Source organism: Prionailurus bengalensis, chromosome D1, assembly GCF_016509475.1.
Source record: "Prionailurus bengalensis isolate Pbe53 chromosome D1, Fcat_Pben_1.1_paternal_pri, whole genome shotgun sequence".
NCBI classification, from domain to species: Eukaryota; Metazoa; Chordata; class Mammalia; order Carnivora; family Felidae; genus Prionailurus; species Prionailurus bengalensis.
In genome coordinates, this window is record NC_057346.1 from 43,843,301 (window position 1) to 43,870,987 (window position 27,687).

Consider the following 27,687-nt stretch of genomic DNA (forward strand, 5'->3'; position numbering starts at 1 on the left):
CAGCAAATAGATGGGTCTTGTTTTTTTATCCATTCTGATACCCTATGTCTTTTGGTTGACACATTTAGTCCATTTACATTCAGTGTTATTATGGAAAGATATGGGTTTAGAGTCATTTTGATGTCTGTAGGTTTCATGCTTGTAGTGATGTCTCTGGTACTTTGTCCCACAGGATCCCCCTGAGGATCTCTTGTAGGGCTGGTTTAGTGGTGATGAATTCCTTCAGTTTTTATTTGTTTGGGAAGACCTTTATCTTTCCTTCTATTCTAAATGACAGACTTGCTGGATAAAGGATTTTCGGCTGCATATTTTTTCTGTTCATCACATTGAAGATCTCCTGCCATTCCTTTCTGACCTGCCAAGTTTCAGTAGAGAGATCAGTCACGAGTCTTATAGGTCTCCCTTTATATGTTAGAGCACATTTATCTCTAGCTGCTTTCAGAATTCTCTCTTTATCCTTGTATTTTGCCAGTTTCACTATGATATGTCGTGCAGAAGATCGATTCAAGTTACGTCTGAAGGGAGTTCTCTGTGCCTCTTGGATTTCAATGCCTTTTTCCTTCCCCAGATTAGGGAAGTTCTCAGATGTGATTTCTTCAAGTACACCTTCAGCACCTTTCTCTCTCTCTTCCTCCTCTGGAATACCAATTATGCGTAGATTATTTCTCTTTAGTGCATCACTTAGTTCTCTAATTTTCCCCTCATACTCCTGGATTTTTTTGTCTCTTTTTCTCAGCTTCTTCTTTTTCCATAATTTTATCTTCTAGTTCACCTATTCTTTCCTCTGCCTCTTCAATCCGAGCCGTGGTCATCTCCATTTTATTTTGCAGCCTATTAATAGCATTTTTTTAGCTCCCCCTGGCTGTTCCTTAGTATCTTGATCTCTGTAGCAAGAGATTCTCTGCTGTCCTCTATACTGTTTTCAAGCCCAGCAATTAATTTTATGACTATTATTCTAAATTCACTTTCTGTTATATTATTTAAATCCTTTTTGATTAGTTCATTAGCTGTTATTATTTTCTGGAGATGCTTTTGAGGGGAATTCTTCCATTTGGTTGTTTTGGATAGTCCCTAGAGTGGTGTGGACCTGCAGGGCACTTCCCCTGTGCTGTGGTGTATAACTGGAGTTGGTGGGTGGGGCCGCATTCAGACCTGATGTCTGCCCCCAGCCCACCGCTGGGGCCACAGTCAGACTGGTATGTGCCTTCTCTTCCCCTCTCCTAGAGGTAAGATTCACTGTGGGGTGGCTTGGCCCGTCTGGGCTACTTGCACATTGCCAGGCTTGTGGTGCTGGGGATCTGGCTTATTAGCTGGGGTGGATCGGCAAGGTGTACAGGGGTGGGAGGGGTAGGCTTAGCTCGATTTTCCTTCAGTGATCCGCTTTGGGAGGGGCCCTGTGGCACGGGGAGGGAGTCAGACCCACCGCTGGAAGAATGGATCCGCAGAAGCACAGCGTTGGGTGTTTGCGTGGTGCAAGCAAGTTCCCTGGCAGGAACTGGTTCTTTTGGGATTTTGGCTGGGGGATGGGCGAGGGAGATTGTGCTGGCAAGCACCTTTGTTCCCTGCCAAGCTGAGCTCTGTCATCCAGGGCTCAACAACTCTCCCTCCTGTTGTCCTCCAGCCCTCCCGTTCTCCGAGCAGAGCTGTTAGCTTCCAGATATCAGTGTCACTTGCTGGCAGAACACACTCTGTCTGGCCCCTCTTCTTTTGCAAGCCAGACTCCGGGGCTCTGCTTGGCCGGCAGGCCGCCCCTCAGCCCCAGGTCCCTCCCGCCAGTCCATGTAGCGTGCACCGCCTTGCCGCCCTTCCTACCCTCTTCCATGGGCCTCTCGTCTGCACTTTGCTCCAGAGACTCTGTTCTGCTAGTCTTCTGGTAGTTTTCTGGGTTATTTAGGCAGGTGTAGGTGGAATCTAAGTGATCAGCAGGACGCGGTGAGCCCAGCGTCCTCCTAGCCGCCATCTTCCACTTAATCCCTTTTCACAGTGTATTTAGGCCCTGGTTGGCAGAATAGTATTTGCTTCTCTAAAACTGTGCAGCAGTTGTATTCCACATGTGCTAGCAACACTAAGGAGGTTCTAGCTTTAAACGATGAGTTCCAGACCTAAGACAGTAATGCTGGGTAGGCTCCCCCATTTCAATTGACTCTTCCAGAAAACAAAACAAAACAAAACAAAACAAAACAAAACAAGACGAGATAATGGAAAAATACTAAAAAAAGCCAAACAAGAAACAAAATACCAGACCCTTAGTCCACCACTGCAGAAAATGCAGCAACAATAAGATGCTATCAAAGTTTGTCTCCTTGGTCCTATTTCAACTCCAACTCTTCATATGAATGATTCCCCCCACCCCAAATCTAGCTACATTGCATACTTTAGTCATATTTGGTGCTATTTACAAATTGTTTTTTACACAAGAGCCTAATTTAGTGTGAATTCTATGGTTCAGGGACAAATGGGTTCTGAGTTTCAGGTAATAGAGTTTTAGGTAGTCTGCTTGGCATTTCTTTATCAGTGATAGAGGTTTAAATAGTGTCAACCCTCTTGGGAAATGAAGCTTAGAAGAGTTAGGCAAGATACTAGTGTCCTAAGCAAGTATCCTTCATAACATGGCATAATTTAACTTTTAGTATGAAAAGAGGAGTGCTAAGCCTGAAAAAAAGAAGTCTATCCATGTAGAGAAGGGCTTAAAAGAATGCTCTCAATTGATGGATATCTGTGTTTCTAGCATTCCTTTTTAGCACATCTGTGGTTATATACATGTTGCTAATCTAGACCACTCATTGTGGGAATGAACACAGTGGTTCTCAATCCATTAAAATGGTGAGTCCCAGGCCTCTATATTTATTAAGAAGGAAGTTCTGTGTCTGGGGACTGTAACTGGGTATTTTTAAAAAGCAAACTGAGGCACCTGGGTGGCTCAGTTGGTTAAGCATCTGACTCTTGATTTCAGCTAAGGTCATGATCTCATTGTTCATGAGATCGAGTCCCCCATTGGGCTCTATGCTGACAGTGCAGAACCTGCTTGGGATTTTCTCTCTCCTCTCTCTCTGCCCCTCCTTTTGTTTGTGTTCTCTCTCTCTCAAAATAAATAATTAAACATTAAAAAATGAATAAAAAGAAAGCATCCCATGAACTTATTCAGCAAGGATTAAGGACCACTTTCATAGTAGATTACCTATTCTGTCAATTCCAATTAAAAAAGCGAGATGGACATTGAGCAGAATGTAGTAAGTATCCCAAGCTGAGTAGGACTGACTCATTGATTTTTTAAAAAATAATACATTCCATGTTCCTGATAAAATTAACAATGTGCAGTTGTTTTTTGATGAAAACAGAAATCCTAAGAGATTTCTCCAATTGCTTCTACAGTATTGATTTTATGTCGATTAATTCATTTTGAGGGTGTGACATGTGGCAATGAGGTTCATATTGGTTGCTATGGTGAAAGGTAAAAATTTCTTCTCAGATGGCTTCTACCCGAACATAGATGAGAAGAGTTGTGTTTTTGTTTTTATTTATTTTACTATTTATAACTTAAGGAATTATAACACCTGATATCTTGAAGGCACTGAAGAGAAAAAATCGTATCTTCATATTAGCTATCTGGATCAAATCAAATAAGAACAAAAAAGAAAATTGATTTCTTTGCTATAAGTCTGATGGATATAGTAAATCACTTCTAACAGAAAAATAAGGAAAATCTTCCATTTCCAAACCTATGGTCAAAGGAAAATGTGAAAAATGGAAAAGCAGTGAAATGAGTTGGGGGTGCTTCACTGTGAAAAATGAAGCAATTTTAAAGTTAGGTATTAGATTCAGAAAAAAAAATGAGGACTTAAGTGTCACCTCTTCTGGAACCTTGGATGATGTACATCCCAGAATATATTGGGAAAAAAACCCATGAAATTATGATTCAGACAGTGAATAAACAAAAAGACCAATAAACAAAAGTAAAAGATAAATGGTTGTATATTGGGTGGATTTAAGAGAAGCAGTGTTTTGGTTGTTAATTATAAAAAAGGTAAATAAGCACTGGCCTATTTTTCCAGCCTCTGCAAGCCCCTTTCACCTACATTATGCTCAATTTCCACCCCCAGCTCAGGCTTGTTCTAGTTTTGAGGACTAATTGTGATCTCAGTAGGAAGGATTGATACGTTAACATGACAATACATAAGTCCTCATTGATCATAGACTGACCTATTCTCCATTCCAGTAACTTCTTTCTGCCATGTTTCCTTGACCTGGGGTACTATCTTATTAGCCTATTTGTGAAGACCTTCTAGAATTGAGTCCCTACATACCAAAATAAAACTTCTCTGACAGTTGAATGTCTTATCCCAAAGTAAACCTGTTTGAGTGGACAATTTTAGTTTCCAGACTATCCCTTTCAATTACAGCTAATAGTATGGTATTTGACCATCCTTGGCATGGAATAGAAGCCTTATATTTGGCACATTATTCATCACTGAAATCAAGAGTCATTGCTAATCCCCAAACTCAAAATCCCCATTCAAAATTCAGCAAATATTTCTGAGTGGCTACACTGATTCTTGCACATAAAGACCTCGGAGATACTAGTCCCTGCACTTGAAAGTGCCACAGTCTGAGCATGAACATGTAATTTTAATAGACACTAGTACAGAAATAAGTAAAAGAAAGTAAAAAAGGAGGAAGTTATCAGCTCTGATTGAAGGGAAGGAAAATGAGAAGTTGCAACGTTTGAGGGGGAGTTTGAAAGGTTACTAGAAGCTTAGTTGGTGGATGAAGAGGGAAGGACAAGCTGATGGAGAATTTCAAAGGAAAAGACAATGGTTTTCACAAAGGCCCCTTGGAGTGGGCACATTCCCAATGATTCCACTTAGAATAATCTTGATTGTCCATAGTTAAGGAATAGGTGAATGTACTTTGCCTTCAACTCTCAGTGCCTTGAGTTAAGATATTTTTTTTATTCTCTCCTCAAAGGATGCATACTTCCTTTCTTTGTAGTTAGAGGCCTTCTTTGTAAATTGTATGCAAATAGGAAGGAGCTTCATGATTCATCATGACATACCCAAATCTTTGGGATCTGTTGATCTGAGAGGAAGTAAAATGTATTTTCAAAATAATTTATTTGCCCTTCTCCATCAAAAGAATTCTTAAGGGAGGAGTCTTCTGAGGGAATTTATATTTGAGGGAAAATAGATGCAATCAGAATAGTAAAATTTTATATTTAGAACACGTGGTAGTTATTAAGCTACTGTCTCACAGACCCATATGTAGGTCCAAATGTTTCAAAGACCCTTCCATTATTGATGATAAGGTGGACAAGTCGATACATTCAGTTGATAACGTTCAGCAACAGTGATACAACTTTCCTTCTCACAAAGGCTGACTTAGCTACTACCACTATGGAGTGCCAGATCTGTTAACACACTCTGGTATATCAGAACCAACTATGATATTCTGACAAAACACCATGCCATTGGAGCAGCGAATAGTTCATTCACCTGGTGTATTGATTACATTGGGCTTCTATCATCCTGAAACGTACAGCAATTGCTTTCGTCAAAATAGATGAATATCTGTATACTGATCTGCTTCATCTGTGGATAATGCTTCTGCCAGCATCACCACCCATGGACCCAGAGGATGTTTTTTTATTATCACTTTATTCCACTCAACGTTGCTTCTGACTACAGAACTCATTTTATATTATAAGCAATGCAATATTGTGCTATTTCCTGTGGAATTCACTAGTTTTACTATACATTCCATCACCTAAAAGCTGCTGGCTTAATAAAATAGTGGATTGATCGCTGAAGACTCAGTTGAGGTACAATTTGGGAGAAAACATCCTCAAGAACTGAGGTCCTGTCCTACAAAGGCAGTACACGTTTTGAATTACTGAGTAATATTTCTCCCATGTGCATCCTTAAGTAAGAGAGGAAATGGGAATGGTTCCTTTCATGATTGCATTTTACAACCCACTTACAAATTTTTTTCCCCTATAACCGTAATTTTGAAACTGTCTAGTTTTCAGCTGTTATTTCCAAAGTAGAAGAACTGCTTCCACATACGTACATAGAAATATTGCATTAGATTGGAAGTTTAATTCAAGGATATTTTAGATGCTTTATCCCACTGGGCATATGTAGAAGAAAGAGGGACACTGTACTATACTGGTTGATACGATTGATCCTGATTATCAAGGTATATTTGGATTGCTGCTACATAGTGGTGCAGGAAAGACTATGAAATTCAGGACATTCTCCAGGGAGTTTTTAGCATTTCTATGTTCAGTGGTAAAACTTAGTTGAAGTCTATAGGAACCAAAGACAGATAAAGTTATTTAGCATTCAGATCCTCTAGGAATAAAAGTTGGGATCATTCACTAGGTAAAGATCTTTGGCTGGCTGAGATCCTGGCTGAAAGCAAACAGAACATGTTATGGATAGTGGAAGAAATTATAAATAACAACCAAGGCATCATAACCTGTTAGAGAAATGAGATTAGCAGTAGCTCTGTGTATTTTTCTTCCCTGTCTACTCTTGGTGTATTTTAATATACTACCTAGTTTTTGTGTCTATTTATATCCATATATTTTGATATATTAACTAACATCCTTTTTCCCATCTCTTTTCTTCTTATGTCATACAAGGGTTATCTTATGTCATACATTTAATTTTACAATATAGTTTTTAGTATACAGAATATTTAATATAGGTTGTACAGAATTTGAGAATCATATCACATCTCCCAGAGGAGGATATGGTGACTATTATTCAGGAATGGATACAATGGCTTTTGGGATTTAGTTATTCTTTTGGGGGATAGAATAAGTGAATATTTATTTGTGAAGAAAAAAACATAAGCATGCTACAGCTTTAATATGAAATTTAACCATGGGTAGGAAGGTGTGTCTACATTGACTCTCAAATAGCCAAGGGGTGGACTCTGCTAGTTATTAGCTAGTGTTTCTCAACCCTAAAGATATCCTTCTATGTGTCACTTTGTGATAATGGGGCTGAGCCTCTGCAGGCTACTTATATCCTTTACTAGCTGGATCCTTACCAGATGTTGACATAGACTGGAAGAACAAGGGGCTTGCTCTCTCCTGAGTTTATTTCAACAATTGGTCTTGACCCTGAGGAGGCAGTAGAGTTTGGCTTCCAGCTTTTTGTAAGCACTCCCAAAACCAGCACTGTCATTCCCTTAAGAAGTTTCAACATAGGGGTGCCTGGGGGGCCCAGTCGGTTAAGAGTCTGACTCTTGATTTGGGTTCAGGTCATGATCTCAGGGGTGTGAGATTGAGCCCTGTGTTGGGCTCCACACTAACAGTGCAGAGCCTGCTAGGGATTCTCTTTCTCCCTTTCCCTCTGTCCCTCCCCTGCTCGTGCACACACAAGTGCGTGCTCTATCTCTCTCTCAAAAAAGAGAAGTTTCAACATATGTTGGGCTATATCACCCCCCCCCAAGAAGTCTTATATCATTAGTTCTGTAGAATGCAGCTAAACTCCTGAGGTTTCTGTACCACCCAACTCTAACCCCCTACTCAGAGGTTTGAGTTCCTGCTTCATGAGGCCCCTCTTCTAATATCAACTGGTAGCATGAGGTATCAATACTAACTGAACAGTATCCCCTTGTCAGATGTCTGAGGCCAGTTCCATGAAGACCTTCCCATAGCTACCACATTCTAATATGTCTAACCATTTCCTTATCTTTCCTCAGTATTAGGAGTGATACTATTTCCCCAGTACCTAACCCTGTATTCTTACAGTTTCCTTTTTAATTCACAGATCTATTTAATCTACTACTACCATTTGTATTAAGTTCTCTCTGTTAAAATAACTGACATTGTTTTCTCTCATTGAGTGCTAACTGATACAGAACACACACATACATGCATCCGTGCACACATCCGTATCATTTTTTGATAACAAACTATAGAAAATAAAGTTTATCTTGGCTAATTGGTCAGGGGTTAAATATTTTTTTATATACAAAGTTAAGAAAAACCTAGTCAGTAACTAGAGTATTCTTTGAAGACGGAAGACATAGGAGAATGTCACAAATGCTTGATGTGTACTCAGATTTCACACATTTTACAGAAGAAAACATGTATTCACATATTCGAACTGTTCCAAACACACTTATAAGTTTTCTAACAGAAACACGTATCCGTTTTTAAATTGAAATTGAGATTGCATACCTGAGTTGCACTAGCAAAATTTCCAGTGCTTGGTAGCCACATGGCAGACCTCGATTGTTAGCTTGCTTGTTCACATTGCATCCTGATGATACAATAATCTGTAGATGTAATCTTTTTCTTTTTCTTTTCTTTTTTTTTTTTTTTTTTTGAGAAAGAGAGCGAGCCAGCAGGGGAGGGGTAGAGAGTTTCTTAAGCAAGCTCCACGCCCACTGTGGAGCCCAATGTGAGGATGGATCTCACCACCATGTGATCATGACCCAAGGCAAAATCAAGAGTCAGATGTTTAACTGGGCCACTCAGGCACCCCGATGTAATGTTTGAACCATATGTGGCAGTTGCATGGCACCAAAGATCAGAACACACATGAAATACCACTATTCAAGAGGATTTCCATTATTGTTCCATGTTCTGCCTATGCATATCCCCACAAGACTGACTGAGAAGGGAAGCAGACTCTTCCAAGTCAATCCCGCAGTAGGATTAGGGCAGCACAAGAGTTCTTCTGATGGAACATGGGACCCCCACAGCACTTGTGCCTTTCTTTATCTTTTCAATTCTGAGCTCTGACACTTACTCGTGAACTTGAGTGTTAGGTTTACACCACTCCTAGTTAGAAGTTCCTCTGATATCAATTCTGTTTCAGCATCTGACCACACTTTTCTGTCTTAGATATTATTTCAGTCTCTTTCTGGACCCATTCCTCACTCCTGATGCTTTACTCTGAGGTTTTTCTTCATTACTTCCAATGTGACACTTAATCACTTACTCTAGCATTGCCTTCCCTTTGTGGCTGAGAAGAGAGGAAAAAATTTACTTGTCATCAATTGGCTCTGCTTTCTGCTTAAAAGGTAAAAACTTCACAAGAGAATATCATTCCCAATTTAACAATAATATGTCATAATTTAAAAATCATATTTGTGCCTCATCAGAGAGCTAGCATCACAACAAAACCAGGCAAACTGACAGCAATGGGTGACAAGACATGCTGAGGAGAGACAGGAAATGTGAGCTGTTTCAGCTCACCACAATGTGATTGGAAGGGGTAAAAGCCATAGAGTTGGGTAAGGAGGAAACAGCTGAAATGTTAACAGATTGATTAAGCTGCACGTGAGCTATGGAACAGTTTCTAATTCCTGAGAATGCAAGACACAAGGAGAATATATGACCAGTTATGAGCCTCTCCTGGATGCCTCTGGGAGGCAGAAGAAAGGACATGTTGGACCTGCTTAGGACCCATCTGTGTTCTGGGCTACAAGAGCACAGGATGTTAACTGGCTGCTGGGGAGGGATAGGCAGAAAACTTGCTCAGGTCTCAGATCCTTCTTTGATTTGAGGAGATGACATCAGCTGCTGGGACATGGGAGAAATGGCACCTCTACCCGGGTCCCTGCCTTGTTGCCAGGAAGAGTGGCTGCCTCTGGGAGAAGAGTAAGAACTCTGCCTCCAAACTCCATGCTATGTTAACATGAGGCAAAACCCCAGAAGATGAATCTTGAAGCTTGTACGGCTGTCTTTTTTCTTGTTGAGATTAAAGGGTTTTGCTGCTTCTTTTCATGAGTGAAAAGCACTCTTCTCAAAAACTTTTCTTCTTTTAATAAATATATGTAACTTTCTCCTGATAGATTGCTTCGTATAAGGATCCAGCTACAGAAAACTCCTTTTATTACTGCCATTTTGACTTCTTGAATTTAGTAATATGTCTTTCCTGAGTTTCCAAGAGATTCTCATCCTCATTGTTATTTGTAGATCATTGTGACATTTTGTACTTGACAATAGTTATCTTGGGTCTTTTTGACTCCAGGCGAGAAATAACATTTATATTGTACATCCTTGGTTTTCTCTGTTCTCTGCTTTGCCAATCCTACAGGCAGAAATTTTGTTTTGATATTTCCAGAAACCCTTGTATCATCTAAAGTAACGTAATAAAACAAAGCCATATGACAAAAAGACATTTTATGAATAATTTGACAAATGAGGTTCTCAAGATAGCATTTCCTGCAAATATTTTATACATCAGTTGTCATCCTGATTAGTTTTTCCTTTGGAAAAAATATGGGATACTTTCCCCTGGGGAATCATCTTTTAGGCTTGAAGCCATATATATTCTTTCATAATTTACCTTTTAAAGCATTTCAATGTGCTTCACATTTGATGCTTCCCCCCTCCCTCTGTTCCTTAGCAAATTTCTCTTAAATTATAAATTCAGTCATGGATCTCTTATTGCTTAAAAAAAACACATTCCCAAACATTCTTTTTCTGAATTCTTCTTTTCAAACAATTTGCTGTCCTATTTTATTTATTTATTTTTATTTATTTAAAAAAAATTTTTTTAACGTTTTATTTTTTTTGAGATGGGGAGAGACAGAGCATAAACAGGGGAGGGTCAGAGAGAGGGAGACACAATATATGAAACAGGCTCCAGGCTCTGAGCTGTCAGCACAGAGCCCGACGCAGGGCTGGAACTCACGGACCGCGAGATCATGACCTGAGCCGAAGTCGGCAGCTTAACTGACCGAGCCACCCAGGCGCCCCTAGCTGTCCTATTTTATTTTGTCATCACATTATTAAAAGCTTGGTCTAATGTGACATTTTCAGTTTCTGTTCTGTTTCCATTCTACTACAGTTTGAGTCTCATCCTCACCAGCTGTTATGAGCTGAGTTATACAACCCCTGCTCCCCTTTGTACATTGAAGTCCTAACCCCCAGCACCTCAGGATGTGACTGTGCTTGGTGAAAGGGTCTTTAAACAGGAAACTCAGTTAAAATGAGATCATTAGGTCCTCCAAAACGACTGGTGTCCTTTCTATAAGAAGAGGAAATTAGGACACAGACGTGGAGAGAGAAGGCTATATGAAGATGCTGGGAGAAGATGGACATGTACAGGCCTAGGAGACAGAAACTAACCTGGCCAATACCTTGATCTCAGACTTCTAGCCTTCAGAATTGTGAGAAAATAAACTTCTCTTCTACTATGACACTGTGGTACTATGTCATGGCAGCCTCAGTAAACCAATACATCTCCCTTACAGGGAATGTTTCTGATGTGATTACAGTGTCCTCCTCGTTGGTATGATGGTAGAACTTAAAGATAGGGACTTTCAAGTAAGATGAACAAATTTTTTTTAAAATTAAAATCTTTTTTAAGTCAATTAGTAGCTCTGAAACTTCAGGGAAATATTTAGTCTTTCTGAGCCCTAGTTTCCAAACTTCTAAAAATGGGATGATAGAGGTGCCTAGGTGGCTTAGTCAGTTAAGCTTCCAACTTTGGCTCAGGTCATGATCTTGCAGTTTGTGAGTTCAAACCCTGTGTTGGGCTCTGTGCTGACAGCTCAGAGCCTAGAGCCTGTTACATATTCTGTGTCTCCCTCTCTCTCTGCCCTTCCCCACTTGTGCTCTTTCTCTCTCTCTCTCTCGCTCTCTCTCTCTCAAAAATAAACATTAAAAAAATTTTAAGTAAAGAAATAAAAAGGGGATAATAAATATTTATTTTAAGCATTAAGAAAGATAGTATAAATGGAAATGGCTTGCAGAGTATTGAGCAGATGTTAATGAAACTTATGTTCTAGTTTTTACCCATTGTCCAACTAGCATGTTTCTTTAATTCAGCAGACTCCTACTATATTGAATGACATATGTTTAAGATAATTTATTTAATATTTTTTTAAACCTTCCACAAACTCTTCCTTTCCCACTTATCCTTCTAAGAGTCAGCCCCTACCCCATTTAGAGTTGATGACCTCCTGTCACATTTCACTGAGAAAATGGAAGTAATTGAATCAGAAGACCCTAACTTCTCCAACATCAAGTTTACAAATACACACACATCTACATTCTATTTTTTTGTGCCCATTCAGGCATAAAGGAAGACCCATCCCTACCATTGCAGAAGACCTCAAATCTCAAGGACCTTGCTCTGGTAGATTTTCCCTTTCACTAACATGTGTCTTTCTTTGTAACTTTTCACTTCCAGTAGCATACAAAAATTCTTTAATGTCCTCTCTCTCTCAAAAAAAAAAAAGTTTCAATTTCTCCTTTGATCCCATACCCCCTTCCTGCTTTCCGTCTCTCTTCTCTCTGCTCCATTTCTTGTAAAAACCTTCAAAAGAGTTGTATAGAACCCACTTAATCTGGCTCCTGATGTTCCCATTCTACTGAAACTGTTGTTCTCAGAGTCACAACTACCCCCATGTTTTTAGACCCAATATGTTCTTTCTCTCCCATCTATATTAACCTCTTAAGAACACTAGATACATTTCTTTACATCCTCATTTTTGCCTACATGGCTTTTGTGACTTATTATCCTTGTTTCTCTCCTCCCTCATTGGCCAGTGATTCTCATCCTCCTTTGCTGACTCATCGGTATCCATTCATCCTTTCAATAGGGATTGCCAGACTGTGGCTTTTCTTCTGTATTTATACTGAGAACCTGGTGTTTATACTGAGAACCCTCTACTCCCATGATGTGAAATAATGCCTATTTGCTAAAGATTACCAAATATATGTCTGCAACCCTTTTCTTTATTTTGAGTTCCATCCTCCAAGATCCAACAGACTACTTGGCAGCCTCTCTTGGATGTCTCATCACCATATCCAGAAGGGACCTTAATATATCCAAAAGAGCACTCTTGACTCCATTTTCTTTACTAATTTCATTACTTGCCTCATCTTTTCTACTTCAGTAATGGTCCTGTTGTCATCCTAATGCTCCTAATTCTAAGAGTCATCCTTGATTCCACCTTTCTTTTTCTTTTTAGCATTGGCTATATTTATATTGTCACCTAGTCCATTGACACATCCTGTTGGTTTTGCCTCTGAAATACATGTGGACTCAGTCTTATTCCCAAAAGCTCCATCATCACCCATCTGGTTGAAATCACTATCGCCTCCCATTTGGACTAGTGCAATACAGTAATTCATGTCCCTACTAAAGTTCTGGCCCCAAAAATCCATTTGTCACAGCAGTCAGGATAACTTGTGAAAATTCCAGTCTTCTTAAAATTATTTCAGTACTCTGATGAAATCATTTAAAGTCTTTCCACTCTTCTTAGGCCTCTGCTGATATTTGGGGATCTCTTTACCCTCATCTTGCACCAGGTTCCCTTTGTTTACCATCTTTCCCTTTGCTGGTGTCCCTGAGACAAGCCAAGTTCTTTTTTGCCATAGGCCCTTTGAATTTGTTCCCACTTCCTAAAATATTTTCCCCAAAGAATTTTCTGGCTGATTCCTCATGAGACCAGTGTAAAGCTATAGGTCATTTCCTCAGAGAAGCCAGCCTATCTAAATTGGAAACTTTCCAAGTAATTCTTTATAAAATACATATTGTATATCACATTATAGTGCTTAATTGAATTTTGTGCTTATTTCGCTATTTCCTGGTTTACTTGTGTTTCCCCCCCACTACAATGTGAACATCTTAATGGCAAGGACCTTGTCTATCTTGTAATTTTGTGCTAGGAACTTTCATACACACTTATAAAAATATCATATTAATTATCAAAGCTATAACTTCAGATAACTACTAATATTAGCAGAATTTTATGAGAAAAGGAGGGTTTAGGGGACAATAAGCAGCTTGCCAGGAATTACGGAGCTAGATGGAGCAGATTTGGTACTCAAAATGAGGCATATCTGGTGCCAAAATCTGTGATCTTAATCCATGATTTATTGCCTCCTAGTCTCCTGATTCCTGGGATTTTGACTTTTTTTTATTGTTGTGCTCTTCCCTTGGAACTAATATTTGGTGCTATTTTAGCCATTCTGACCTTTGGCTCTCTAAATAGTTATGGTAAGGACCTTCCTATACTCACGCTGTTTCTGCCTTCCTTGGTTAAATATCCCCCTGTCATGTTAAAAATTCCATTCTGTCTCTGGGACCTCCTGCTTTGCACCACAAGATCTTCAAATACTTTTCCCCTACTTTGCAGAAAACTGTGTCCTTGAGTGGGTCACCATCTCTGGTCTCTGGTTTCCTTGTTTGTAAAGCCAGGGGTTTGGATTGATCTTGGCATTCTGTTTCAGATTTAAAAATTCAGCAAAAATGATGACAACTCATGTCTCTTCATCCTTTTTCATTTGGTATTTTTAAGTTATCAATACTTTAAGCAATTTAATTCCCCTAGTACTAAAAACAAATTAATTCCATAAAGAGTTGGGAGATGTCCCACATTGTAGGAGGAACATTCTTTAGGTTATTATAGTACATGGCTTCTTCATCAGCTAATAGGGTGCAATTCAATTCCGTTAGATTAATATTTTACTCCACCACAAAATGTTATTAATAGCCCAGCAGATGGCTGCCTGCCTTAGAATGATCAGCTGTACAACACTTTAGTAAGTATTTACTGAATACGTCCTATGTGCCAGGGTCTGTGTTAGGTGCTAGACTCTGTGCTGGAAGCTAGAGATGCTCAGTAGACAGACCCTCTCTTCAAGGAGCTCAAGATTTATTGGGAGAGATAGACAAACCTACAAATTGTCTAACCAAAGCATACTGATATAAAAGCTCAACTGAACAATAAGAGCAGCAACAAAATCAGCTGTGGGAACATGGGTGAGTGCAACTATGATGTTATAACTGCTCCTTGTTCTAGGAAATTAGTTCTCCTGCTTCAGAAAACAAACAGTGAACATTTTTAAAGCTGGTCACAATCCAGCAATATGAAAAGATACCAAGAAAAAGCCAGGTCCTCCTCTGCCATCCCATCTGATTCCCAGAGAAGACTTCGAGACATTTCTCTGGCTTCTGAACTCACCTCCTTCTATAACCCTGGGATTTCTGCTTTTCCGAGCAAGCTTCAGCCTTGCAATCACCAGCAGGCAAGCAATCTGCTGTTCATTCCCAAAGCTCTAGGGACCTGCCTTCTTCCTGGACTCTTTCTAGGCTGCCAAGTTGGCAAGGCACTTGGTTTGTGGGCATGTGGATCAGGGCAGCCTTCTCAGCAGGATGGCCCAGGGGATGCTTGGGGAGCAGCGTGGAGGGGAAGCCTCAGCAGGAAATACAGCCAGCAAGTCTCTCCAAAAGATGTAATTAATCTGTGGCTGCGTTGTGAGGCAGGCTTGCCATCCCTGGAGTGTTCTGCTTCACTTTTGTATCTAGCTGGGATTCCCATGCGCTCAAGAGACAGGTGACAGGAGAACCGATAGGTGTTACCCACACAGGGGAACACATGGATAATAGTGAGTAAATAACAAAAGCACTGTGCAAGCTTTTTAAAAAGTTCCTTATACTCTTTTTACAACAACTAGGTGTTAATATGTATAATATGTTATCGTTTTTAAAGTGTAAACTGATATTCCTATGAGGAAGGTAGTATTATTACTGCCATTTTACAAGAGGATAATGAGGCTGGGAGAGGTTGGGCAACCTTCCCAAGGTCACACAAGTATCGCAAAGCAGAGCCAGGATGTGCTCATCAGCCTCTGACTCTAGATGTCACGGTTCTTCCACTTGAGGCTTTGTTTCCATGCTTAGAATGTAGGAACTAGACCTTGAGCTCCCCGAGGGTGGGTGTCCCTTCCTGCCTTCTCCATCTACACCTCACTTAGTTCCTGAGTCAGTGCCTGCCCAGTCAGGCTGATTGAGAAGAGCTCCACCCACATCAGAGGAAGGTTTAAGATTTAGTTAAAATTGGGGTGCCTGGGTGGCACGGTAGGTTAAGCTTCCAACTCTTGATCCTGACTTGGGTCATGATCTCACCGTTCATGAGTTTGAGCTCTGCATCGGGTTCTATGAGCTCTTAGCATTCTGTCTCTCCCTCTCTCTGCCCTTACCCCACTTGTGCTCTGTCTGTCTCTCTCAAAATAAATAAATAAACTTAAAAAAAAGACAGAATTTGTTAAAAACTATTGGATAATCTTCTGGGAACTCTAAATGGCAAGCCTCCCCACTCCATTTTTTTTAAGTTTATTTATTTATTTTGAGAGTGAGAGAGAGAGAGCATGAGCGGAGAGGGGCAGAGAGACAGGGAGAGAGAGAATCCCAAACAGGCTCTGCACTGTGGAGCCCGATACAGGGCTCAAACCCATGAACCATGAGATCATGACCTGAGCTAAAATCAAGAGTCAGATTCTTAACCGACTGAGCCACCCAGGTACCCCTCCCTACTCCATTTTTGACCCTGTGTTTGTTCCCCTTCACATCCCCTACATGCTGCTGCTCCCCACCTCTCTCCAGTTTGAGCTTGCTAAGTCTCTTTTTTACCAACTTCTTCTTGGAATCATCTCCTGCTACACTAACCATGCTTCTCAACTAGTGATCAAAATAAGCACCTATTCTGGCAGCTCCTGTTCCTCTGTTGAGCGAAGAGTATATATTCTTTCTCTATATATACATTTCTTCTGCTAACTCTCTAAATTCTTTATGAAGAAGCATATAGAACAGGTTAAGAACATCAGTTCATATACTGACAGATTACGTCTGTGCTTCAAGTCTATAAGGAACTAAGTGTAAGGTAAGGATGATAATGGCATTTAAATGGTAGGATTGGTCAAAGTGTTAAACAAATCAATCCATGTGACGTACTTAACATTTTGTGCACAGCAAACACACTGTGTTTTTAGCATTTTCTGTGTTTTTTACCTATCATTTCTTTCCTAAAGTGTTTCTTGAATCTCATGCTTCTATGTCTTTCTTGTTTTGGTCCCTATGAATTGAATGTTTTTACTACCAAAATTCCACAAGTCAAAATACTACTCATTCTTCATCAAGCCACCAAGTCAGAAGAGTATTCCAAACAAGGGAATCTAACAGGTGTTCACTGAATATCCACTCTGTGCCAGGCATGGTGCAAAGGTGCCACAGACCCAGGGGCTGAAGAGGACAGCTCTTGTGGTCCTTGCATTTTGGTGCTCTTTTCTTATCTTGCACACACCCTAGCCTATGAAACCACTATTTACTAAACAGGTTACATTTTGTTTTATGTTACTTAGTTATTTGCATAACTGGACTGGGAAGCATTAGGTGGAGAGGAGTAGTTCTCAGTAACTACTGCATCCTTTTGGCCTAATGTAGCACACAAAACCAAGAGGGTACTTATTTTTGAATGAACAGATGAATGAAAGCATGCACATGGAAATGTGATTGCTTTTTTTTTCTGTCCATGTGAGTCCTTCTTGAGTGAAGGAGAAGGAAATATTTCTAAAGCTCCTTTTCTATTGCACTGACATTTATCCACAGGGCACCATCCGGCACCAAAGCTCCTCTCCCTTCCCAAGGAAACTATAAGCATGAAAGCTCCTGATTCCATTGCTTAAACATCAGCTTTGCTTGATGGGTGTTGGTTTAAAGTTTCAAATCCCTCTATTTTTGGCATGCCCCTAATCTGATCTCCTTAGAGAAAAAGAATATATAACACTCCAAAATATTCTTTCTTTTAGCATAATCGCTCAACTCTCTCTTCTTGCCAGAAAGATTTTGTTTTTGTTTTTGTTTTTTAAACAAACCTGAGAACAGCTAGGGTCCCTTGTCAGACCTTATTCTGAATGGCAGAGAAAAATAAATAATTATGAATTGGACTTGTCAGTTACTTACTAATCATAACTGAAGCATGATTAAATTGTCACTAAGAAACCCATGAAAGCTCTGTAATTATGCTAATGCATTCTATTATTATTTCTTGAATAAAAAAAAAGCATCTAGAGTATAGTAAAGTCCAGAAAGGACCTTGGAGTTTTATGGCAATCCATTCTTTTTACAGATAAGAATACCGAGGAACAAGAAAGTAAACACACCGATGCCAGGAACAAAAGACTGAATAAAAAAGGCTAAAAACAACTTCTGGAGTGCCTGGGTAGCTCAATCTGTTGGGCTGCTAACTTCAGCTCAGGTCATGATCTTACAGCTCATGAGTTCAAGCCCACGTCAACCCCTGTTTGAGCCTGTTCCAGCAGTCTGTGCTGACAGCTCAGAGTCTGGAGCCTGCTTCAGATTCTGTGTCTCCTACCCTCTCTGCCCCTTCTCCACTCATGCTCTGTCTCTCTCTCTGTCTCAAAAGTAAGTAAACATTAACAATAATAACAACAAAAAAACTTCTAAAGTGAAAAGCATACTATTAAAACTTAAAAGATAATTTTAAAAAGCCGGAGATATTTGTAATGTTTATGACAAAAGGGCTAACTTTTAAAAATATAATGAAAAATCTATACAATTTACTAATAAAATGAAGAACAATCCTCTCCCAATATAAAATGGCAAAACAGGGGCGCCTGGGTGGCGCAGTCGGTTAAGCGTCCGACTTCAGCCAGGTCATGATCTTGCAGTCCGTGAGTTCGAGCCCCGCGTCAGGCTCTGGGCTGATGGCTCGGAGCCTGGAGCCTGTTTCCGATTCTGTGTCTCCTTCTCTCTCTGCCCCTCCCCCGTTCATGCTCTGTCTCTCTCTGTCCCAAAAATAAATAAACGTTGAAAAAAATTAAAAAAAAATAAATGGCAAAACATGTAAAGAGATTTTTACATGTTACAGGGAAAAAAATCTATAATATGTGTAGGAAATAGAGAAATTCAAATGGATACATTTCTACTCTTCAGAGTAGCAGAGGCCAAGAAGACTGATGACATCTCATGCAGGTGAGGGGGGAGGGTGGTGGAAATATTTTCATTCTCTATTTTTGGGAAATAGGAATAGATTTGCATGTACAGATGTGGAAACATATCTAAGATTATTAAGTAAGAAAGAAGTGCAGAATTATGTGCAGATACAATTCTTTGTATATCAGAATGGTGGAATGAGGCTTCTCTTAATTTGTTAATTTGTTCCTTTTTGTACTTGTCTGAATTTTTTAAATGGCAGAATAGATATAGCTAATTTCCCCTAATCTGCTCCTTATATTATCTTTTTTTCTTCGATTTAAGAGAAAACAAAAATAAAAGTAAAATATTTCAATATAGTTTTATTTATTTATTTATTTATTTATTCATTTATTTATTTAAGTATATGAAATTTATTGTAAAATTGGTTTCCATACAACACCCAGTGCTCATCCCAACAGGTGCCCTCCTCCATGCCCATCACCCACCCCCCCTCCCTCCCACCCCCATCAACCCTCAGATTGTTCTCAGTTTTTAAGAGTCTCTTATGCTTTGTCTGTCAATATAGTTTTTAAAAGAAGTCTTTCAAAGAAGCCAAGAATAGGTCAGGGCCCTCAAATCTGATGTTAATCTTGCTGCTACTTTTTGGAAACTGTTCTCCAGCCTGGCTAAATAAAGTTTCTTCAACATGATTTCCTGTATCTTATGATTTACCAATTTTTCTACCTAAGTATGACATACATTTCCTTACCTTCCTTGTCATAGCTTTAATTTCTCCTAATCTTCAAGAATAAATCAAAGGATAGTCTTTTTGAAGAAAGCATTTAATTTTCAAGGCTCTTCCTCTGTGGAATCATATATCTCTCATACTTCTTTTATAGGCTCTGCTACATTGCTATGATTATTAATTTTTTCCTGCCCTGTTTGAAAGACTGTAAGTACCCAGAGGTCAGGATTTTTATTCATTTCAACAAATAAAACAGGCATTATAGCTGGCATGGCATATGGAATATAGTAAAAATTTAAAATGTTTGATGAACGAATTATCTTTTAATGATCATGATTTATCCTCAATCTAAGAGCAATCAGAAGGACACTTATGTTTCAAATATCCAAGGAATTGCCCATCGTGGTGAAGAACCCGTTTCTATAGTAAGACTACCTTGTTTAACTCTCAACTGTGTCCTTTACCAGCTATATAATCTGTGTTCTGTACATTAAATCCATACACACACACACACACACACACACACACACATATATATGTGTGTGTATATATGTATGTGTGTTTGTATATATATGTACATATATACATATGTACATATACATATGTGTGTATGTACATATACATATATACATATATACATATGTACATATATACATATATACATATGTATGTGTATGTACATATACATATATATATAAAATCTATAAAGTAGGGACAATACTAGAACCTGTGTTACAGACTTGTTGGTGTGAACTGAATGAAATAGAACTTACAAAGAGTTTAGAGTAGTGTCTTGAATACAGTAAAAACCAAATGTATATTATCTTTTAAAACTGTAATATTAAATCCATTCTCTGATTTTTTTTAAGTGATGGAATTGGAATGACCTTAAGTCTTTATTTTTCCAACATTGGCATATTTTTTTTAAAGTTTACTTATTTATTGGGGTGCTTGGGTGGCTTAGTCTGTTGAGTGTCTGACTTTGGCTCAGGTTATGATCTCATGGTTTATGAGGTTGAGCCCTGTGTCAGGCTCTGTCTGTGCTGACAGCTCAGAGCCTGGAGCCTGTTTTGGATTCCGTGTCTCCCTCTCTTTTTGCCCCTCCTCCGCTCATGCTGTGTCTCTCTGTGCCTCTCAAAAATGAATAAACATTAAAAAAATGTTTTTAAAAATAAATAAATAAAAGTTTATTTATTTTGAGAGAGAGAGAGAGAGAGAGAGAGCATGAGCAGAAGAGGGGCAGAGGGAGAGGGAGAGAGAGAATCCCAAGCGGTCTCTGCACTGACAGAGCAGAGACTCAAATTCACGAACCACAAAATCATGACCTGAACCTAAGTCAGGAGTTGTATGCTTAACCGACAGAGCTACCCAGGTGCCCCAACACTGGCACATTTTGATGACAGACTGCTTGGCCACTGGAATCTCACGAGTTTCTCTTCACATGAGGTTTGAGGCTTCTTTCCATGTTTTCGATGGCAAACTTACATTTTCTTCTTCCGTGTATACTTGTCATTTGTGACTGATTTCAATGAGACAGGAATTGTGCTCCTGATCCTTGACTATTCATTGTTGTTGTGTGGGCTTGCCACTCTTCAGGGCTCACCTCTTCCACCATCCTTTTATGTAGCTTTCTAAGAATGTCTCCCATAATTATGCATGAATAAGGACGTACTATAGTTGTTTACTGGTTTATATTTCCCACTACACTGCTTTTTCAGCCCAGCGATCTTGTCTCATTATTGTTTCCTCAGTGCCTAGAACCAGGTCTAATGGTCTAGAAACATGCTAAAATTTAAGACCTATTCATAGCATTAAATGATGATTACGTTTTGCTTTTTAAGGCTTGTAAAACAAATTCCTTCAGTTAAAATGGCTTCTCTGTAGTCCCTTTTGTAGCTGTGGCAAATGTGGCATGCTAAGTTTGTTCTCAATAGTTTGTTCATTTGATAGAAATTACTTATATACTGGCTAGTAATATGATAGACAAAACACTCTGAAAAAAACGAATATAATACAAGGCATGGGTCTGACTATTAACTAGTTCACAAAGCACAAATGAGTAACAACATAATCAAGAACGATATAAATGATGTGTTTAAAATAAAGGGTAAAGAGAGAACATGATGTGAGTTAATAGATAGAAGCAGTGGTGTGCTGGTCATTATTTAACAACCAGCTTTCAATATAAAAGCCTCAATTTGTAGCATTTGCCAATTTCATGGTATAACTACTCCTACCATGGCTAGTTTCAGACTTAGCTTGAGGTCACTAAAGCAAAGTTGGGAAAAAATGTGCATATTGGATCTTGCTAGCCAGTGTGGGCTGGCTCCAAGACACTCTGGAGGGGAGAGATGGTTACAGACAGGAATGGTCTGGGTAGACTTTATGGAAGATGTAAAAGTTGTAACTAGTCTTGAAGATTGTATAAAAATTAGGTAACTGAAGGAAAATATGTTCCGGGTTTGAAGAACGGTGTAGACATAGAGGCAGGAAAGAATGTGGAATATTTGGGCAAATATACTCAGCACATAGTAGGTAGCCAATAAATATATTTGTGAATAGTTGAATGGCAGTGAATCAACCATCTGATTGAGAAGAGACTTTAGAGGAAAACTCAGGTGTTATAATATTCTGTGGCAATCCACAGGTGTCTATCCTTCATGATGGTGCTTTTTCTTCCCTCTCCCTCTCCAGAATCTTCATCAGCTTAGCTCTGTGGGCTGAATGAGAAACTACTTTGCCATTTTCTTCTTCTTCTTCTTCTTCTTCTTCTTCTTCTTCTTCTTATTATTATTTGAGAGGGGTGGGGCAGACAGAGGGACAAAGAGAATCCACACTGTCAGCACAGAGTCTGACACGGGGCTTGACCTCACAATCCTGGGATCATGACCTGAGCTAAAATCAAGAGTCAGACACTCAACCAACTGAGCCACTCAGGTGCCCCTATTTGCTTATTATTTTTAAGTTATTTTAATAACTATACAGATATCTAATAGTAAGGATTAGCAGAGAATTCTAAGAGGACAGAAAATTTTAAATTTTAATTTTCAGGGTGGCAAAATGGCCTAAAAGCCATATATCTGCATAATGGCCTTATCTATGTTAGGCAAACATGCCTTCAGACACTGAATTCAATTATAGTATTTTCTATAAATACAGATGTAAGCAAGCTAGCCACAGATCAACTGTTTTTTAACTGTTTTCTTGTATATAAATGTAGAATTCTGTGGTTTGTCAGGGGTCAGCAAACTTTTTCTGTAAAGGGCCAGAAACTAAATATTTTCCATTTTGTGGGCCATATGACCTCAGTCACAACTACTCAATTCTGTCCTTGTAGCATGAAAGCAGCCATAGACAATATAAATGGATGATGTGGCTGTGTTCCAGTAAATCCTTAAATACAAATAAGGCAGGAGGCAGATTTGGCCTATAATCCAGAGTTTGCTGATTTCTTGCCTAGGGCATCAATGTGTCTAGGAAATCTAGAATTCTTTAACTTCATGGGGCACTAAAGATCAAAAAATGCCCAAAATTCACAAGGACAATATGATATAAAAATGACTTCATAAAAAGAGTTCAATATATCTTTTCTGATAAGATGTTTTTCTAAGTGTTCTTCTTTCTTCTTTCTATATGGGTATAGGTAGTTATGATATATTGATATCAAAATTTTGGTGCTTATACACTTACTTAAAAACTGATTTCAAATAAAACTTGACTGGGATATTACTTAATTCCTATAATATTAGAGTAGTCACGAAGGCAATAAAAATATGCCTAATAATCTTCCAGGCTAGTGGTCATTTTTAAAAAATGTTTTCTTTATTTTTGAGAGAGAGAGAGAGAGAGAGACAGAGTATAAGCGGAGAAGGGCAGAGAGAGAGGGAGACACAGAATCCGAAGCAGGCCCCAGCCTCTGAGCTGTCAGCACAGAGCCTGATGTGGGGCTCCAACTCATGCACCATAAGATCATGACCTGAGCCTAAGTGGGAAGCTTAACTGACTGAGGTGTGCAGGCGCCCATAGTGGTCACTTTTTTAACTGTTATTATGTCCATACTCCTGGGAAAATGAGTGGGTTAGAAATGGTGATAATATAGCAAAACATCTAATTTTCAGTTTCAGTTTCTTTAAGATAGGAAAAATAGAAATTGTTATATTTAACAAAGAGAAGGAAAGTATTACCTTAATGGCAGGTATAAATCTGTGCCCTTTACTCATTGGCTGTTGTGAGAAAATTACCTGAGAGAGGACCAAAAAAAAAAAAAAAAAAAAGAGTCCTATATTCATCTGTCATGGTTCAGTGCTTTATTTCCTCCTCTCTTCTTGAAGAACTCCAGAAACAGAAAGCTGACCTTCCTCTATGTACTTTCTCTTCTGCTATCATCACCTGTGATTAAATCTAAAATCTTTATGGATAAGGTATTGCACATGTAATGGAAGAGGGTTAATAAGGGTGCAAAAGGCTCCAGGAGAATTAAATCACATTAAAGAAGATGGGTGAGCCATAGTGCATCATGTCTGGAGAATTAATCATATAATGCTCAGACCAAGGTTGAGATCAAAAACTCTATCTGTTTCTATGTGAGGGTCTGAGGTTGGAAAAGAAGAAATAACAATAATACCGCCAGAGAGAAAAAATATATATATTGAAGAGAAATGTAGCACATTTGCGTCCTGCCCAGATGGCCTTAGATCTCTTGTGCCAGCCTTGTGTGCCCACTTCTCTGCTTTTACATGCTTTCCTCCTAACCAGAGGACCGTGCAACCTTCAGAAGACTGCCCTTGGGTACTGGAGCCATATAGCCTGTCTGGAATGGACTAGTGCCTGGGACCTTTACAACTGCTACCTCAGGGAAACCTGTAACCAATGACTATTTGATATGGTAATGCAAATACTTAGTTTTCTTGTGTTAAGGCAGGACAAGTTGGGGTGTGCTTTACACTATCAAAATCTGGCTGAGTCTGGGATTTCAACTGACATTATACTCTCATTTGGCTTTTTTCCCCTTCTTATCCTGCTTTACCCACACCCTTACTGGTTTCTCTTCAATAAAACACTTAAATGAAAACATTTGCCTCCAACTCCTTACGTTAGGGTCTTTTTGTGTGAGAATCCGATCTGAGACAACAAAGTACCATTATTTCTTATCTTTTATATAATAGCTAAAGTCCTACTACATTTAATACCAATGAGCACATAATTTGTGAAAAAGTGTCAACCAACCTGTCAACAAATGCATGGTGAAGAAGAAAAATGGGATCATTGGCAGATCCCTGTACCTGAGACATCGTTCCATTCATATAGATGTGCAAGGCATTGTGCATGCTGCTTTGAGAGGCATCTGCTATCCCAGTAAGTGGACTAGCAAATCCTGTTGGTAAAAAGAAAATTGAAAAGAAAAAATCAGTTGGCCCTGGTAGTTGGAAATCTCAGTGATTATCTCATTTAGTTTACAACTACATTTGAGAGCTTAATTCAAAGTAATAAAATTCATGCTGTAGTAGGATTCTTTACATTTAATAAATCTTGGTGGAATTTAAGGGTATTAATCTGGGGACAGTGGACTGATTAACCAGATGGACTAGGTGGAGCCAGTTGTATGCCCTCCTGATGCTTCTGCCTATTATTTCTCCTCTGGATACTGAAGAGTAGTAAGAACTTTTTATAATAATCAGCATGGTCACTTTCACTTAGAGAAGATCTTTCCAGCCTGTTATGTGTCTCCTTGCTTTCCAGTTCTGGAGGTTACTTTTAATTTTGGTTTCTGGTTCCAGAGGAAACATGAAATGTGTGACCTTCTGAATCACAGTATGGGGGACATCATCAGGTCATCATGTGCTAGATTTTGCAAACTACCCATTTCAAAGTTGATCAAGACTCCATTAAATGGTTCCCTTCATTGCATCAGAAATACTAACAGTGGGAATATAATAAGGATGAGAGATATTATTTTCAGAATATTAACTGTGCTAAATGCTTTTGGTAGCATATGTCTGCCAACCTTTATAGCAACTCTGCCAATTACAAATTATTTTCCCCATTGGAAAGAAGAGAAAACTGAGCCTCAGTGAAGTTGAATTTTCCTAGGCTACACAGGCAGTGGAAGAGTTGGGATTTTAACCTATATCAGTTAAGATATAGATCTTCTAGATCTGAGCTCTTGTTATTTTGTGTTCTCTCTCCTACAGCACCTGGGAAGAGCAAGAGTAAGATATTTTAGAGTTCATGCAGACAAAACATAAAACGTAAATAAAACTCAGATTCAGAACCATACAAAGAAGTTAATTTATCAAAGTTAAATTGTAAAATAGCAACCTATTTGGGGCAATATGGCTAAGGGCATATTATTAAATTTCAGAATTTGGAAATATCAAACAAACAGAAACTGTCATATGATGATGATGATGATGATGGTGATGGTGGTGGTGGTGGTAAAGGTAGATACACACAGTGGAGGCACTATGATTTGGGCAGGGGAGTTCTAGCTAATTTTCTGCATCTAGGTTTATTTTCTTGTCAAACTCTTCATTTTTTAAAGTTTATTTATTTATTTTGAGGGAGGGAGAGAGAGAGAAAAAAAAACATGAGCAGGGGAGGGACAGAAAGAGAGAGAGAATACCAAGCAGGCTCTGCACTGCCAGCTCAGAGCCCAAGGAGGGGCTCAAACTCACGAACCACAAGATCATGACCTGAGTGGAAATCAAGTCAGACGCTTAACTAATGAACCACCCAGGTGCCCAAACCTCTTCATTTTTAAAGGTGCAACCCTTGACTTTCACATTCACTGATTTTTGCTCTTCTACCACTGTGGCTCACAGTATTTCTGCCCCTCAGTTTGTGACTTTTTTCTTTTCTTTTGAGCTTTTTGTACTCATTCTCAGAGACCATCCTGAGCCCTGCACTCACTGGAACCTTAGCCTAAGAACATACCCTTCCATCCCCTCTTGTCTGTGAAACTTTTATGATTATATACATTGTGTGTGTGTGTGTGTGTGTGTGTGTGTGTATCCCTTACTATATGCAGGGATTTTTCTAAGAGCTTGACATGACAAATTTCTTATACTCTTCAGAGTGATCCTACAAATTAGGTATCTTTATCATCTCCATTACATAGACTTGAAAAAAAAGGGGCTTAGAGAAGTAAAGTAACTTGTGTACAGTTAAAAAATAAATAAGAGAAATTAAAGTTGGGACACAAGCTTGTTTTATTCTAGAGCTTAGGCTCTTGAATGTATCTTATGTAGCAATAAATTACATATCATGGAGGACAAACTTCTGTAGATCAATAGTCTTTAAGCTATTATCCTTGAGAAGCACCAAATGAAAGTTTTAAAAACACATTTTATATATGCTCTCACATATTTTTAAGTAGATTCCAGATTATTTTAATCATAATTGTAAATACTTTCAGAGGTTATTACTTCAGAGATATTGCAAATAGCACAAATTTAAAACTAAAAAATTAGTACCACTTTTTAAAAATACATCCATCTTATTCACTATCATCCATGTTAAAAATACCTAAACAAACTCCATTATCACCTGAAAATTTATGAGGTTTCCTTTTTTGACTTCATATCATATTTTTGTTCTACTTTCCCTTAGAAACATACTAAATGTTATATAAGTTATGCTTGATTTAAAGAAAAAACTTTTTTGCAATTAAAATAGGTATACAATTAAAATTGTCTTTAAAAATTTCATGTAAGCATTAATCTAAAATGGGTTAAGGGGCGCCTGGGTGGCTCAGTCGGTTAAGCAGCCGACTTCAGCTCAGGTCATGATCTCGCGGTCCGTGAGTTCGAGCCCCGTGTCGGGCTCTGTGCTGACAGCTCAGAGCCTGGAGCCTGTTTCAGATTCTGTGTCTCCCTCTCTCTGACCCTCCCTCGTTCATGCTCTGTCTCTCTCTGTCTCAAAAATAAATAAACATTTAAAAAAATAAAAATAAATAAAGTAAAATGGGTTAATTTATCATTAAACATTTTAGCCATAGCAACCTATCAAAATCACATAAATATATTAAACTGCTTTATAAAATATTAAATATAAAAAAGTAAAATTTTAGTGAAAGTTTATTTCTTAATAATATTGGTGAAAGATCATTAATTAAAAATTAATTCAGCTATCCATGGATTAATACCCCAAAGGATAAAGCTTAGCATAAATTCTATTCTAAATTTCAGAAACTAAATGTAGGTCCTGAGAAAATTTTGTTCTCAAAAATAACTACATGGAAACAAAAGA

General features: G+C 38.7%; 1 protein-coding gene across 1 annotated transcript in view; it reads right to left on the reverse strand.

Moving 5' to 3' along the window:
* Positions 1-27,687, reverse strand: part of TYR (tyrosinase) — a 106,075-nt gene that overhangs the window by 34,803 nt on the left and 43,585 nt on the right. Inside the window, exon 3 of the mRNA XM_043579973.1 lies at positions 24,667-24,814. Coding sequence (XP_043435908.1) covers positions 24,667-24,814 — 148 coding nt within the window. The remainder of the gene's footprint in view (positions 1-24,666; positions 24,815-27,687) is intronic.